Source organism: Leopardus geoffroyi, chromosome A1 (assembly GCF_018350155.1).
Source record: "Leopardus geoffroyi isolate Oge1 chromosome A1, O.geoffroyi_Oge1_pat1.0, whole genome shotgun sequence".
Taxonomy (NCBI): domain Eukaryota; kingdom Metazoa; phylum Chordata; class Mammalia; order Carnivora; family Felidae; genus Leopardus; species Leopardus geoffroyi.
Window position 1 is genome coordinate 235,735,599 of NC_059326.1, and position 16,907 is coordinate 235,752,505.

At 51.4% G+C, this 16,907-nt stretch overlaps 1 protein-coding gene across 1 annotated transcript in view; it reads right to left on the minus strand.

Annotated features, from left to right (window-relative positions):
- Positions 1-16,907, minus strand: part of ADAMTS16 (ADAM metallopeptidase with thrombospondin type 1 motif 16) — a 160,072-nt gene that overhangs the window by 29,332 nt on the left and 113,833 nt on the right. Inside the window, exon 18 of the mRNA XM_045442729.1 lies at positions 15,056-15,182. Coding sequence (XP_045298685.1) covers positions 15,056-15,182 — 127 coding nt within the window. The remainder of the gene's footprint in view (positions 1-15,055; positions 15,183-16,907) is intronic.

Here is a 16,907-nt window from a genome sequence, read left to right on the forward strand (position 1 = left end):
CCAAGGGGGTATAGTCACACTGAAGAATGCAGGGCTAGGAAGGTGGTGCCCATGGCGCCCCGCCACGTTAGGGGGACAGAACGGGTGCAAAGGGCCGTACCCTCCCCACTGTGATGGTGAGGAGGGGAACATTGAGAACCAATCCACGGGACACGGGGATCATGCATATTATTTAGGAATATGGGGAAAGATACCCACGGGGATCATGCGTATTATTTGGGAATATGGGGAAAGATACCCACGGAGATCGTGCTATTATTTAGGAATATGGGGAAAGATACCCACGGGGATCATGCGTATTATTTGGGAACATGGGGAAAGATACCCACGGGGATCATGCGTATTATTTAGGAATACGCATGGGGCTGGTCCCTGGGGCTGGGGCTGGAGTGGTGGGTGGGCAGGACTGTGATTTCTCACGGCAAGCTTCAAAGTACGATAGGACTTTTTAAGTCAGCTGCATGTAGTTACTAAATAGAACAAAAATCAACTAAAATAGTGTAAGAAACAAAATCCTAGAGAATTTAAATGAATTCTCCTCTTTAGTCTTCTTTTTTATTGAGGAAACACGTAATAAATGCATTAAAACAATTAAGAAACCCTTGTTAGAATTTTGTTTGACCTAAAAGCAAAGTGAGACTGCAGCCATGTGGCAGCTGGCAGAGGAACGGGAAGGTTTGAGCGGGCTCTTGTCTTGCATTCGATGCAGACAAATCTAAACATTCTGGGAGACTCTGGTCTTCCTCTCTGGTGATTACATTCCTGGCCACCACAGTCAGAAGCACATTAAAATTTTGTTTCCTGTTTCAGCTCTCTTTACCCTGAATGGAACCCGTAGGAAAAAAAGCCACATTAAAATGTCTTCAGCTGTCATGTGGTCCTACTTTTCACCCTGCAAACCTATTTCTTCAGGGGGACGAGGGCTTGTCCCGAAGGCGGTATTTCAACTGAAAATGTAATTTGTCTATAAATTCACGGAACATGAATTTGAGGATCTCTATGGTTGTGGGAAAATTGTTTAAAAATCTATGCATGCCTTTAAATGTTCAATAGGTAATACTGAAAACTTTAGGGGCGCCTGGGTGGCTCAGTCGGTTGAGCGTCTGACTTCGGCTCAGGTCACGATCTCGCGGTCCGCGAGTTCGAGCCCCGCGTCGGGCTCTCGGCTGATGGCTCAGAGCCTGGAGCCTGCTTCCGATTCTGTGTTTCCCTCTCTCTCTGCCCCTCCCCCGTTCATGCTGTGTCTCTCTCCGTCTCAAAAATAAATAAACGTTAAAAAAAAAATTAAAAAAAAACCCAAACTTTATAAATAAAATAAGACTGCTTAAGCAGAAACCCAAGAGAAAGAAGAAGGATGGGAAAAACTGGACATTCTGTAACTGTGCTAATATGTCGGAAAATCTCGTAGCCACATGACGAAACTGATGCATAAGTCTTATCTTCCTTCTAGACCTGAAAACTCTATAAGGTCTTTACAACTGGAAATAGGCCTGGCAAAACCATGGGTTTACAGGTCACTTTGGAAGGACAACACATCAACGAGTCAACCAAAACTAACCTGACTTCTTAAGCATGTTAATGTGAATTGCAAAATAAGTTTCTGTATCAAATTCTAAAGTCAATTACAGTTGAACCTTGAGCAACACAGGTTTGAATTGCGTGGGGCCACTTACACATGGATCTTTTAAAATTTTATTTATTTATTTTGAGAGAGATAGTTAGCAGGCAGGGGAAGGCCAGAGACAAAGGGAGAGAGAGAGAATCCCAAGCAGGCTCCACACTGTCAGTGCAGAGACCAATGCAGGGCTTGAACCCACGAACCTGAGACCATGACCTGAGCCGAAATCAAGAGTCGGACGCTTAACTGACTGAGCCACCAGGCACCCCTATACGGGGATTTAAAAAACATTTATTTTAGCGTTTATTTATTTATTTTTTTTGAGAAACAGAGACAGAGTGTGAGCGGGAGAGAGGCAGAGAGAGAAGGAGACACAGAATCCAAAGCGGGCTCCAGGCCCCGAGCTGTCAGCACAGAGCCCGACGCAGGGCTCGAACCCACGAACTGTGAGATGATGACCTGAGCCGAAGTCGGGCGCTTAACCACCTGAGCCCCCCAGGTGCCCCCCTCCTTTTATTTATTTATTTTGACAAATACAGCACAGTACTGTGTGTTTTCTTTTATGGTTTTCTTTCCATTTTTTCTCTAACTTACTTTATTGTAAGAACACAGCACACAATACGTAGGAGATACAAAGTGTGTGCTAATCAACTGTTTATGTCAGGGGTGAGGCTTCCAGTCGGCAGGGGGCTCTTAGTAGTCAAGTTTTGGAGGAGTCAAAAAGCTGTACGTGGATTTTCCACCGCGTGTGGGAGAGTTTGGCACCCCTAACCCCGTGCCGTTTAAGGATCAACTGTGGTTTGGTTTCCCTCTTCGCTAAAGCTCTTTGAAGGTTACAGGAGTTCACTGGGCACATTTGCTCAATTTTCCTTGCCCTAGAATGTCTGCGATTTCTTTTTCTTTTCTTTCTTTTTTTCCCCAGTGAAATGCTTTCTATAGTGGTGGCAGTTGGGGGGGGGGGGAGGCTAAACAGAGGATTATGGTGGGAAAAATAACTTTTTAAAAACTAAGACCTTTGAGAACCCTCTTGAAGGCTCCACCAGCTGGAAGGCCAACCTCTCCAGCAGTTGCCATGGGGACAAGTGTCCAGCTGAGCAGCCCCGGGGAGCCCAGGGTGCAGAATTTCGGTGATGCCTGAGCAACGCAGGCCTTACAAGAGCTACGCTGTAATGCAGTGATGCAGAAAAGGAACAGACACCCCGCCTTCCACCCGCTCCCCCCTCCACTACAGGCGAGTGTGAGCTCACCCTTGGGGGGGACACAGGTGGGTCCCCTCCCGGCCTTCCCACACTCAGGCTGGCTTCGGAGTCTGAGAAAGCAGGGGTCGGACCGCACGTCCTTTGAAGAGAAAGTCCAGGAGTTCCATCTAATGTGATGGCCTTGGACTTCTCGTACATTTTTTTTTTTTTTTTTTTTTAAAGAAGACAGTCCCAGAGTCTCCTTTTAAAAAACCTAATTCGTAACAATGTTGTGTCATGTCAAATACCAGGAGCCAGGCTTTTCAACCGCTTTCCAACATGAAAGGAAAATATGCCTGATGCCTGATCATCAGTTCAGGCTGATCACACGAAATGCAGAAGAGTTGGTTAATTTTCTCGTCGGCTGCACACACTGTCTGAAAACATCACGCGCTAAGGAGGCCGAGTCACTGGGTCTTGGTAAGTAGGATCCGATGATTTACAGAGAAACCCAAACCCAGAGAGTGTAATGTTCAACGGTGTTCGGGGCAGAAATTCACTGGGACTCACGGATTGTTAGCAGGTGTGAAGGGCTTCTTTCTTGCTTGTTCGATATTTGCTACGTCACGTGGTTTCTATTTCATTGGCTGAACATGGGAATTTGCCGGGGACTCGTGTGCAGACTAGGTGACTCCCTGTGCCCGGCTCAGGGCGAATGACAAAGGGCCCTGGGTGGTGTGGGCCCCGTGGCCCTGTGGGCGTCCACATGAGGGGACCTGTGGGTGTGGACGCTCACCACGCAGGGGTTGCCCGGGGCACAAGTCCGAGAACCTGCGTCTCCTTCAAGAGCTTTACATGACCGACTCTGAACCTCACAACCGTTGGTCCCTGGGCCCCACCGTCCTGAACCCACAGCCCGGGAAAGCAGCCCAGCCTGAGATGAAAAACTGTCCTCAGCATCTGTCCACTGAGCAGACCCCTGGTTCTGAGGCCTTTCGGGTTGGGTCTCTCGGAACACAGCTCTTCGGATGGTTTGGCTTTCACACCTCGTCCAGTGGTCCTGGGGGTACGTTTATCTCAAGTCCTTCAGCACAGAAATGGGCAGGGAGACTTCGTGTGGGGCACAGCCACATGCTTCCAGAAGCTTCCGGGACACCACGGTGCCCGACGCCGGAGGCCCCCGGGACTCCCCGTGAGTGGAGCCGCAAACCAAGCCGTGGGGGGCTCACACTGGGTGTCCAGACTGGGAACAAAATGCACGTCTTCAAACACTAGACAAAAGCCAAGGACTGTCACTGAAAGCACCCAGAGAACAGCAGAGGGTCTGGGAGGCCCCCTTTTCAAACTGAATTGGCCTTCCCCCCCTCTTTTCGTAGATCGCCAATCAGTAGCTGAGAGACACAAGGGACCAGACCACGGGCAGTCCTGGAGAGACGTATGTTTACTGGTGAGTCACTGAAATGAGATGAAGTATAATCTGTTTTGGTTTTATTCTTTTCATCCTAATTCTGGTTAAGCCAACTCTGCCCACCATGTCTGCACCCGTGTCCAGGGCGATTATGCTCCATTTAGGGCCCTCGGCCAGGTGCCCGGAGGCGCACATCCCCAGTGGGGACACTGCCCGCCTCGCAGTCCCCGTCCCACGCCTGTACCTCCCCTCACGTTCCTATGACTTAGCCTCTTCTGCTGTGAAAACAAAAACAAGGAGGGGGGAACTTTATCCCCGGGGGCCACCACCGCCCCAGCCGTGTCCCTCTGCCTGCCTGCCCAGGGTGACCCTCGAAGTCACCTGGCACGTCTGCTCTCTCCATCTGCCCTCCCGATCATCCCCCAAAGCGCACAGGCACACAAGGAGCTCCGGCGTGAAAGCCAGAGACACAGCCGTGAACCTTCCCGGGGCCTCGCGGCCATTTACCGCCGTGCCCTGCCCTCTGTGCTCTCGGAGGCGAGACTCCTCGAAAGAAATGCGGTGCTCACAGCTCTGCTTCCTCCCTTATCCCTCTCCCCTCCACCCCCCTCTCATACCTTTGTCCCCAGCCCCATGCTATGAGTGCCCACAACCTTCCCAAGCGTTACCAACACTCGAGGAGCAGAATGCAAGGCAAACTGCCGGGCTTGGCTTCCAAGGCCATGCACACTTGGATCACCCGCCACTCCCCTGTGGGTCATGGCCACGGGCTCCCTCTGACCACAGAGGCCAAGACTTCCCTGCTCTCTGCCCACTTCCGGCCTGCCTCTGCCTCAGGGCCTTTGCACTCGCTACCCATCTCGGCTGGAGCATTCCCACCCTCTCTCTTCCCATGAGGCACCGTCTCTAAGAGCTCAGAGAAGTCTACTGTGATCATCTAAGGGAAAAAAAGCACTCCCTCCCGGACCTGCCAGGATCACCCTCCGAATCACCGGGCACCCCTGGACACGCACACGTCCGTATCTGTCTGCCTTTCGGTGGCCTGGCCCTGTGAGTCCCATGCGTCAGGGCTCGGTAGCAAACCTTCCAGAACGGTGGCACGTGCCAGGTCGTCACTCAAATATCTGACGAATAAACAACACACTGTGCCGTGGATAGTGAAGAAATGATTTTCTGCCGTGATGCCGTGCAACCCCTAACCCTTCCGTGGCCCCTTGATCGTCCTTTTCAATGACAGGAGGGAACCTCATGTTTGGAGACAGTAGGAAGGCAGGTTTCAGTCCAACGCAGTGCCAGAAGGTCACAGGATCCAGATAAGTGGCGTCTTAATAAACGTCCCGTCACCGTACATGAAAGTGCGTCTGACGCGCTCGGTGCACCGGTCCGGAGTCAGAACCAGAGCACCCTTCACAGGTCCTGAACGTCAGCGAGGCTCTCTCCACAGAGGGCAACGCGCTTTAAAACAAGGCCTCTGTATCTTGAGAAAAATAAGTGACCCTGAAACACTTGTTGTTAACGAACACGGTTAACGGGACAGTTTTGTCGTTGTTGCTCTTCTTGTCATAATCTATTGTGTTTTGTTTTCTGGCAACAAGAAGAACAGAACCAGGCTAGTGGTCTTTCTAGGGAGGGGAAGTGTTGTCTTTCTGGGGCCAGCGTGCTGGTCCTGTCTTGGGGGCTCCGCTCTGCCAGCTGACCTCACTCTGGGTGTGGAGAGCCCAGGCTGCTGTCAGGGAAGCCTTCGCTGAGCCTGGGGCCCTGCTTGTGAGACCCCACTCTGTGGGTGGGGGGATCTGTCCAGTCCGGCGTCCGACGCAGGGATTTCTAACGCCCCCCCAGAGACGCATCGCTCACACTCTAAAATACTGAGACGTCCATTGGTAAGATTCGCTCCAGTTTAAGCTCTGTCATACTTCATTTAGCTTTTCTTTTTTTTTTTTTTTTTAATGAAATTTATTGTCAAATTGGTTTCCATACAACACCCAGTGCTCCTCCCAACAGGTGCCACATCATTTATTTCTAAGGGTTTTAGATTGCTCACGTGTGAGGTATCCTGGGTGGCTTTTAAGTTATGCTAACTTATACAGCTATTTATTTTTATCAGAAGCACAGGACGTGAAAAAAGGAGAATACGGACCTTCTCGCAGTCGTGGGAATAAGAGAGAATAAACACAATCCCACAAGTTCGTAAGAGCACAGTGGAGACGGGAAACGATACGGCACAAAGAAAATGCACAGTCAGTAGAAGACACACAAGAAATTAGACTCGGGCCCAAATACAAGAGCAGTCACCTCTCATGCTGGTAGACAGACTAAATGGGTGCGTGAACGTGTAACGCTGACATTTAAAACCACAGACAATGGAGAAGGGTCGGGCACGGCGAAAATAAGGGAATGGAAACAAAACCCATATCGTTAACTTGAGGAAAAAATAGCTTCAGTCAGAGAGCACTATTGGGGTAAACATGGTCATTATTTAGCAACAGAGAACAATTCGCGCAGAAACTATAACCCCATCGACACAATGTGGGATTTTAACATTAATTATGAAATAAAAGTAACGGGAGAAATCAAAAAATAAGCAATCATCAAGTGAGATTTTAAAATACTTCTCTCAGAAACAGATAGACAAGATAGACAAAAAGAACATATTGGAATAAATAAGGATCGTGATCGAATTGCCGTATGAATAACCCTACTCCAACACATAGCACACGTTCCTTCATCCCCACAGGAACAGTTATAAACACTCCCATGCCTAAGCCATAAAGGAAGTCTCAAAAATGCAAAAAAAATGATAGTTTTAACTCTTTCTTTGATCTCAATGTAATAACATCTGAAATAACAACAACAACAAATTACCGCAGAGCCTCCACAAGTTTGGAAATATTAAACCACAATAATTCTAAATAATTTGTGGCTTTAAGAGTAAAGTAGTGTTGCCTAGTTGTACCTAAAAACAGTTTCCTATGTTCTCCCCGCAAAACGCTGTGATTCTGAGTGAAGCTTCCAGTTTTCAACAAATATTTCCAGAAGCACCAATTGGTATATGGACAGTGAATATATGGGTAAAGATTTGTAGTAAGAGCCTTTCTTTCTCTTCCTTCCTTCCTTTTCTCTTTTCTTTCTCTTTCTTTCTTTCTCTTTCTTTCTTTCTCTCTTTCTTTTTCTTTCTTTTTCTTTTTCTTTCCTCTCTTCCTTCCTCCCTCCCTCCCTTCTCCACTCCCTTCCTTCCCTTATTCCTTTCTTCCCCCTCCTTCCTTCTTTCTTTCTTCCTCCCTTTTCTTTCTCTCTTTCTTTCTTTCTCTTTCCTTTCCCTTTTTCTTTCTTCCTTCCTTCCTCCCTCCCTCCCTTTTTCCTTCCTTTCTTCCTTCCTTCTTTCTTCCTTTCCTTTCCTTTCCTTTCCTTTCCTTTCCTTCCTATCATCTATCATCTATCCAACATTCATCTATGTATCTATGTATCTATCTATCACCTATCTGTAAGTTAGTTTTTCATTTTTATTCCAAAATAATGGGAGTGTATGTCATAGTGTGTATTATTTAGAGAATAGTTATTGTTGAACATGGTGGGGTTGGTGAATTTTAGAGTCAATCATACTAAGGCCTGGAGACCAAAATAATAAAAATATTATGAAAAATTTAGGTATTATTGAATGTATATAACCAGCTAAGTTCCCTGAAAAATAAAAGTATGCTCAAGGTGACTTTCCACCTTATTCATATGGATAAATATATATGCATATAAATATAAAACAACCATACAGACATCAAACTAAACTGAATAAAGCAAAAACAATTGGACAAAACCTCCTAAAATCCAAAATATTTTACAGAACTACCTAAGGCAGATTTTTAGTTCAAATCTAGAAAGCTAGCTAATTTTTATATTCCCTCAGCTCCTGTGTTAACATTTAAGTGACAAAAGAAATAAGTTAAATCAGTCTTGCTCTATGACAGATTCTGTTTGTCCACACTTGTAACCTGACTTTCCTAAAAGATACATTCTAACCAATGTCTGTACCAACCTGAATGCATTTTATAGATTTCACTTATTTACTTTTTTAAAAATGGTGATTCATTTTTGAGAGAGAAAGAGGGGCAGAGAGAGAGAGAAGGGGACAGAGAATCCAAAGCCACTGCATGCTGCCAGCACAGAGCCCGACGCAGGGCTCGAACTCACAAACCGTGAGAGCACGACCTGAGCCGAAGTCAGACGCTTAACCAACCGAGCCACCCAGGTGCCCCAGAAATACTGGGTATTTGGTATTGGCCCAAGATTTTATTTTTAAGTCATCTCTACACCCGACATGGGGCTTGAACCCACAATCCTGAGATCAAGAGTCGCACTCTCTACCAAATGAGCCATCCAGGCGCTCCTTGAATGCGTTTGAAATTCATTGTTTTGGTGCTAAGTGACATCTTTCTTGGGGAGGGGTGAGGAGGAAGTAAGACATCATCTTCGGTAGGAAGACTGTCACATGCGGGTGACTCAGTCACAGTGCTCAAGCCCGAGTGGACGCCATATCCCTCTGAAGGGAGTGGCAATTTCAGACACTCCTGGTGTCCCTGATCAGACAGAGGTTAGATGCCTTCTCACTGCGGGCCCCTGGAGCGGGTCAAGACCCCGGAAGTTGAGCAGGGTCCCCCACTCTCTGGGAGGTGACATGTCTGGCGTGAGCCACAGCGTCAGGCTCCCTGAGAGGGCCGGGCTCGTGGCCGGAGGCAGGAAGCACGGGGCCCAGAGAAGGCATCTTGCCAGACTCTGAACCTGGGACGGCTGTTCCGCAAGGCCACACTGGTTCGCACCCCGTAAGCGAGGGGGAGACAACTCTGAACCTGGGAGGGCTCTTCCGCGAGGCCACACTGGTTCGCACCCCGTAAGCGAGGGGGAGACAACTCTGAACCTGGGAGGGCTGTTCCGCGAGGCCACACTGGTTCGCACCCCGTAAGCGAGGGGGAGACAACTCTGAACCTGGGAGGGCTGTCCGCGAGGCCACACTGGTTCGCACCCCGTAAGCGAGGGGGAGACAACTCTGAACCTGGGAGGGCTGTTTCGCGAGGCCACACTGGTTCGCACCCCATAAGCGAGGGGGAGACAACTCTGAACCTGGGAGGGCTGTTCCGCGAGGCCACACTGGTTCGCACCCCGTAAGCGAGGGGGAGACAACTCTGAACCTGGGAGGGCCGTTCCGCGAGGCCACACTGGTTCGCACCCCGTAAGCGAGGGGGAGACAACTCTGAACCTGGGAGGGCTCTTCCGCGAGGCCACACTGGTTCGCACCCCGTAAGCGAGGGGGAGACAACTCTGAACCTGGGAGGGCTGTTCCGCGAGGCCACACTGGTTCGCACCCCGTAAGCGAGGGGGAGACAACTCTGAACCTGGGAGGGCTGTTCCGCGAGGCCACACTGGTTCGCACCCCGTAAGCGAGGGGGAGACAACTCTGAACCTGGGAGGGCTCTTCCGCGAGGCCACACTGGTTCGCACCCCGTAAGCGAGGGGCAGGCAGCCCAGGGAAACAGCACCAAGGAGCCTGCATCCCCCACACCTCCTGCTGTGGTGTCACAAGAGACATCTGTGATTCAGTCACTGGCGAATCGTTTTCCAAACCGTATTCCAGGTAACAGTGCTCCAACAGAAGCGGGGCTAGCGGGCAGGACTGGCTACATCGTTTGTGAACACCCCCGCGGAATGGTTAGGAATTCCAAGTTGGAATGGCGGAGAATGAAAGCAAGTGGGGGGCCACACGCCCACGGCTGATTTATCCTCGGTGTCTCAGACACGCGGAAGAACTCAGCTGCTCACTTCCTTGGCATCCCTGCGAGTGGAACCCTTTTGCAGGCGGGAACCACCCCAGGGATGAGGGTTCTTTCCCTTCCTGGGTAACCTGTGCACTACTGGGCACTTAATGTTTGTACGGCGTGTAGCTAAAGAGGTGAAAGACAGAGTCACTGCCCCTGTCCTGTCCCTGCAGACGTTGCTGTGGGAGACGACCGGGAATAAAGTCCATCTGCTAACCCTCACCTGCGTTTCTGGTGTGCGATCGAAGGAATGTAGTCCCCGACTGAGGCACTTTGGTTCCAAGGGAACGGTTCTAGCAACGGGTTTGTAAGGAGTCACCAAAGTGTAGGCAGAAACAGTCTGCCTGGTGGAGAGGACTACAGAGCTGCCTCGGCATGGCTCAATAACACGAGAGAACAAAGTATACTTGGTCACAGTCTGTTTTAAACGCGTAGGCTGCATTCCTGGGGGAATCGCGGAGACGGAGAAGAAGGACTCGCTTCCCATCTGGGAAGTATTTCCTCTTGCACCTTCCGTACACTGTCCGGGAAGCCGTGCTGCGGTGTTCGTGCTTCCAAAACCAGACACGAGTTGAGATAAATGACACAAAGAGCCACTCCGTTTAGGTAAACTGAGAAATGTAAAAGGGAGTAAGTATCTGTGGTTGCTGGCTTGTGTTTCAAAGGCGAGCGAGACAAGAGCCCGATTCATGCTCAGATGAAGACAGAGGTGGCTAGGCCCTGGGAGCCCCGGCTGCCGGCCGTTCCGGGGCCAGTGGGGGGCCGGCCCCCAGTGCGGAGCCCAGGCCTGGGGAACAGCTGGGGACCACGGACCCCGCTCATCTGGCCACGATGCTCCTGCTGGCTGGAGCCTCGCAGACATTTTAAGATGAGCTTCCTCCAGTGAGGACACTGCTGGATGCTCAGCCCACCGCTCCCCGCAGAAATTTACGAGCTGGGGGAGCCCATCCGGGGAAGGGCCCTGGCCTTGACGGCCCTCCAGCTGTGTGCCCGAGATGCAGGTGTGCATGTGGATGCCGACAGGGAGGTCAGGAGCTACAACCCACGAGGTAGCAGCTTCTCATTTCAGTTAAAGACAAGTAGGCTGTGCATTAAGAGGTTTTAGACTCTGCTCCCGGTCCTTTGGGGACTCTGCCTCCGGTACAACGCGAAACACCGAATTGCACCTGCTGTGTCTTGCATTTAGTTAGACCGGGAGGACGGGGCTCAGCTCTCAGAGGCACTGGGTGCGCCTGCCGTGGCTCTGACAGTCACAGGGGAACACCCGCCCCGGGACAGACACAGGGGAACACCCGCCCCGGGACAGGCACAGGGGAACACCCGCCCCGGGACAGGCACAGGGGAACACCCGCCCCGGGACAGGCACAGGGGAACACCCACCCCGGGACAGGCACAGGGGAACACCCGCCCCGGGACAGGCACAGGGGAACACCTACACTCGCAGCAGACAGACTCTAATGAGAAAGGCACATGCCCTCGAGGTTGCACAAATGAAACTTGGCTTTTCTGCCCATGTAACCAGGAACAAGAAGTTGCCAGTATTCCGGGCAGGAGACAAATGTGCCTCACATCACGGAGGAAGACAAAACAACTTTTTACATTAAGATCTACTTCCCCAAGTCCACCGTTAAAGTAACGATCCACAAGCACTACCGTATGTAAGATAAGTTGATTCCTCTGTGTTTTGTCATAGACAGTCTTGCTTCACAGACTAAATAAATAGCTGATGTGAATTTGTTTCTCCTTTTACAGCACAAATAAAAACGGCCAAGGGTTACTGAGTGCTTAGCACACGTACTGCGCTAAGAGCTTTTACGTGCATTCCCTCGACACACGCTCGCTCTCTGTTTACCCCCAAATAACCACATGGATGCCCAGCGGGATGTTCCGCATCCCCCTCCCAGCTCGTCCCACGGGAGCATCAGTGATGCGGGTGCCTCCTGGGGTCCCCTCCTCTTCCTCTCCCGCTCCGTGGGCCGCGGCAGGGCCGGCCTCAGTGTGCCAGCGCCAGCCGCGTGGGAGATCTGAACCAGCTTGCTGGCTGCACGGCCCACGCCTTTCCGCAAGCTGCCGAGTGCACTCCTAATCCTGGCCGACCCCGTCCACTCTGTCGAAGTGACACACACAGCTGGGGCCGGGTAGTACAAGCTGCGGGACCCCGCGGGACATCGGGCCTCGGTTATCTGCGGGGGATGTTAGGAATCTCCCAGCAGGAAAGCATGGCATTCGTCTTAGCGCCAAGCTTAGGACTGTCTCCAAAAGCCTTCTCCTTCGGAGAAAACCACAAATACTCGAACACATGAGATGTAAACCCAAGAGCCAGATGGATGGGGGACCTTTGGATGTTGGGTAGATGACTCTGGGGGGACCTCGCCATGTTTCTACCTGCTGTTTCCACACCCCGGTTCTAACTTTCCCTCGACTGGTCCATTTGCTCGGAACTTTGCCTTCTCTGTCAGCACACAAGGTCCTTGACAGAACTTAATAGATTTTACCTAAGTTAAGCACAGAAGAAGACATCAGAGAATATAGAGACGGTTTGAATGCAAATCCCTCAAAACCAGAAAGACAAACCGCAGGGAAGCACAGGAGGCCCAGCGAGAAAACCAGCAGGCTGCACAGGTGACTTACAGGAAAAACGAGGCACCTTCTAACCCGTGTAGACAGACGCTCCAGCCTCTCCTGCTTCCGGGTCTGAGCCCTGCATGGGTTACAGACGCAGAGAGGTCTGTTCTGGGGTCCCCACTATGAGTTCACATCTGAGTTAGGTGCTGCTTAAAATCACCAAGCTGGCAGCCGGGCGCTGGTGACTTAGTCCCGGGCTGGGTGTTTTCTCGACGTCGCTTCTAGACAAGCCTCACCGGACAGACAGGCAGGCAGGCAGGCTGGATGGCAGGAGGGTGAACCGCTCGCGGACGTGCGGGGCGACGGCACACGTGCACTAACCATCCCCAGTTCTCTGGGGCTCTAGACTCGGACGAGTCTGCCTCCACAAGTAACTACGAAGGCTGGTTTCTCCTGCACCCGAAAATGACACGCGCACACTTCTCTTGGTCTACGTGAAGGAGATTCCTCTACGGCTAACCTCCTAGCAGCTAACCAGCTGCTTTCGGGCGCCCCACATCAGTTCTTGCCCCAGCAAGAACTCAGCACGATATCGTAAGAGACCCTCAGTGCACACGGCAACACCTCTAAACATCCATATCTGCACACGACGAGGTGTTGATCCAGGATCCAAGGTCACAGTGACGTCAACGCTGGGTCACTTGCAACACAGGTGCAGAACCAGCTATCCAGGAAGGAAGAAGGAGTCACGTTTGCGCACCAACTTGACAGGAGGCTGCAGGAACCCTGGCTATCCGGCCCTCTGTTTCCTTTGGACAGGATGATCATGTTTTCTAAGTTTATTTATTTATTTGGAGAGAGAGGGAGAAAGAGAGAGAGTGTGTGTGCATGAGCAGGGGAGGGGCGGTGGGGGGAGAGAAAGAATCCCAAGCAGGCTCTGTGCTGTCAGCGCAGAGCCCAGCACGAGGTTTGAACTCACAAACCACGAGATCACGGCCTGAGCTGAAACCAAGAGTCGGACGCTCCACCCACTGAGCCCCCCAGGTGCCCCCGTATCCTGTATGGCTGTTTCTGCAGCCAATGGTGCCCAGCTGGTGCCAGCCTCCCTCTGCCAACCTCAAGACTCTTCTCTGAGACTATGCAGGACTTTGTGCACTTGGTCCGTCACCTCGGACACAGAGCCCGCAGTGAGTGTCCAGCTCAGCACACGCATGGGGTGCACGGGCCGGCTGAGGGATATGAAGCGGGTACCAAGGTGTGTGGCCATCCTAAAAGCCTGCGCAGTCCCAGGAAGGATCCCTGGGTGGGCGCCCGGTGCACTGGGGGTGACGGGTCCCAGGCGCCAGAGTCCTCGTGTACATTTCGACCAGCGTGTCTCCCCACCGCGGGCCGTGGGGTGGGGAGCTGAGGCAGCCGGGAGGCTTTGTGAGGTGGCGGGTCCCCAGCCCCCGGGGTTCCCCCCTCGCCGTGGTGGGAGAAAAGCTGCCGACCTCTCAGATGCGGATAAGCCAACCCCGTCTCCATTCAGAGCCAGTGACCGGGGACCCGGACAGCTCAGAGACACAGGGAGGTGACGCCTCTCTCCCTCTTGTGTGTCTCTGTCTCCCGGAAAAGCATCATGCTTCTGAGGCACCTCTCAGCAAACCTGCAATCAGTTCGCCAGCGGCTGGACATCTTTAAGATCGAGGTGTTTGACACGATCTTGGGCCGATTTTAGGGCCGTCGGCTGCACTGAGAACCCAGCTGGGGTCAGACACCCGTTGTGTTACTCAGAGGATTTTCACAGCCCCTCTGGGACGCGTCCCCCGTAAAGCTGAGGGGACCGAGCACCAGAGAGGTGAAGGGTGTGGCCAGGGTGTGACGGCTGGCGGCAGGGCCGGGCCGTGGCCACTCGCGGGGGTCCTGCCCAGCCCAACGACACAGGGCACCTGCACTCTACCGAGAACTGTCTCGGGGCAACGGTCCTGGTGGGGGAAGAGGAACGGGGAGCCAGAGCGCCCCCTGGCTTTCTCAGCTCAGTCTCGCACGCGTGCATGCGTGTCTGTGCAAACACACGCATGTACACGTGCGCCCTGCAGCCATCCACACTGCCCCACACCACCTGGCCGGCCCGTGAACGGGTCCTTCCGACACGTTTCACGCGGTAGGGCAAAGCAGACCAGAGCAAAAGGCCCGGAGGCGGAGAGGGAAAACGCTGCTGTCGCCACGGTACACAATCGCTCCTGCCGGCCCGCAGTGATTGAGATAAAAGTCAAGCCAACGGGATGCTGTTGCGAGAACTCCCACTTCCATTCCCAAGAGCCTCGGGACCACTTCCCGCCAAACATACCCGTTCAGGAAGGTCTGGGTGCTTTTGCCTCTTCGCCGTTCCAGATGCCGTGGCAGCACGTGGCACTTCCATTCTCCAGGCTCAAGCGTGCCAGAGGCTCGCCAAGTATATTCGCAAACCTGCGAGACCTGTCTGGGCGACCACAGCCGTTCTTACCTGGGAGGACAGGCGGACACTTTGCAGGAGACCACCCCTGTGACGGGTCGGGTGTGGGGATTGCAGAAAGACGTATTCACTGGAAACCTCAGGTCTCTGTAGCAGCCTTCTCTGGTGGTCATGTGTCCTGCGGGAAAGAGCGCAGCGCAGAACAAAGACTGAGACATGTGCCCCGTGGTAAAACACAGACAAAGAGCTAATGAAAGCTCTTTTGAAAAAGCGTCTACATATGGGCATGTCTTTAAGTTCATAACCAATTAGCCAACTACTGACCTACTAGGACTTTCGTGACCTGTCTTTGCCATTTTTATTAGTAAATTCCGTCAGTTCCAAGCCGTGTAGATTTCCCTCCTAGATCTGAACATCGTTAAAGGCGACATGTGTCCTGTAATTGGTGCCAACAGACATTGGATGAAACATACCAGTTCTTTTCTGTTGTGTCCAGAGTTGGGAACACCGCCCACTTCTCCAAAGAAACACAGTATGCCTGGCTTGTGTTTCCACTCGAGAAGCAATCGGTAAGAAACCAGAAATGTAGACAAAACAACACACAAAGCTGTTTATCGCCAGAGAACTCAGAGTTAAATATTGCCATGGTGGTAAGCTGACTAGAGACGTTTTCACAATCGTGACTAATGTGTTGTATCGAATGAGGTTAATGGAAATGACTGAAATGAAAGCTCATTTAATTCTCAGCCCCCACTTACATCCCCAGGGCTGATTATGGCTTTGAAGACATGCCCAAATTTGTCCAATATTTCAATTCATTAAATTTACCAAAAAAGTGCTATTCTTTACATGGTGTACCTAGAGAGTCAAACTCAGAATGTTGGTTTGCCAACAAGAAGAATGTTGGGTAGAGAAGGAAATGGAGGGTCAGCGTTTAACGGGCACATTGTCTGTTTGGGAAGATGAAAAAGATATGGACACGGACAGACGTGATGTCTGGACAGCAGTGTGAACGTACTTAACGCCACGGAGATGTGCGCTCAACAATGGTCACACGGTGAATTTTCCGTGAGTCTATTTTACCACCACACGAAGAGAACTCTAACTAAAGACCCATTTTGAAGGAGGATACTAAAGAGTTCATCCAACGGAGAGAAAAAGAAAGAGAAAGAACCACACTAGTACTGATGAAAAATTAACGCAATGCAATCTATTAAGTTCTAGAAATGATGTGGCCCCTCTGGCCCCCTGGTCTGCCGCCCCGGCACAACTCAGAGCGCCCTCCTGTACCCAACTTGATCCCCCCGCCAGGCAAGGAAAAGACCAAAGGAGTGGTGTCAGGGAGGAAACAGCGGGTTACAGACCCAGGCACAGCCATCACTCACGCTAGGGGCCGTGGGAAGACGAATTCTTCTTTACTCAAGGAAAACTAAACGTCTCTAAAATACACACTTGACATTTTGGCTTCGCTTTGAAAGAAGGAATGAGACAAGTCAATGTCTTCAATGCAGAAAGGTACACTCTCTGGGGAACTGGTTTTCTTCAGTAGCCAGGGGAGGAGAGGAGTCCCTGGGTCTAACGGAACCACCACGCAAGCTCGTGTGTCTGAGCCCCAAACTACCCACTTCCTGGGGCCAAAGCCCAGAAGGTGCTGCTGTAAGACCACAGGTGGTGGTTTCACAGGACCCATGCAGTCTTATAAAAGTTTTCAGTTCTCTGCTAACTTTTCACAATCATATTTCTAATCAAGCTGTGTAGTTTCTATTTGGTGCTCCCTGATGTAAAATTTGCAATTATTTCTTCCTATTTTTTAAAATGTCTATTTATATTTGAGAGAGAGAGAGAGAGAGAGAGAGCGCGCAGAGGAGGAGCAGAGAGGGACACACAGAATCCAAAGCAGGCT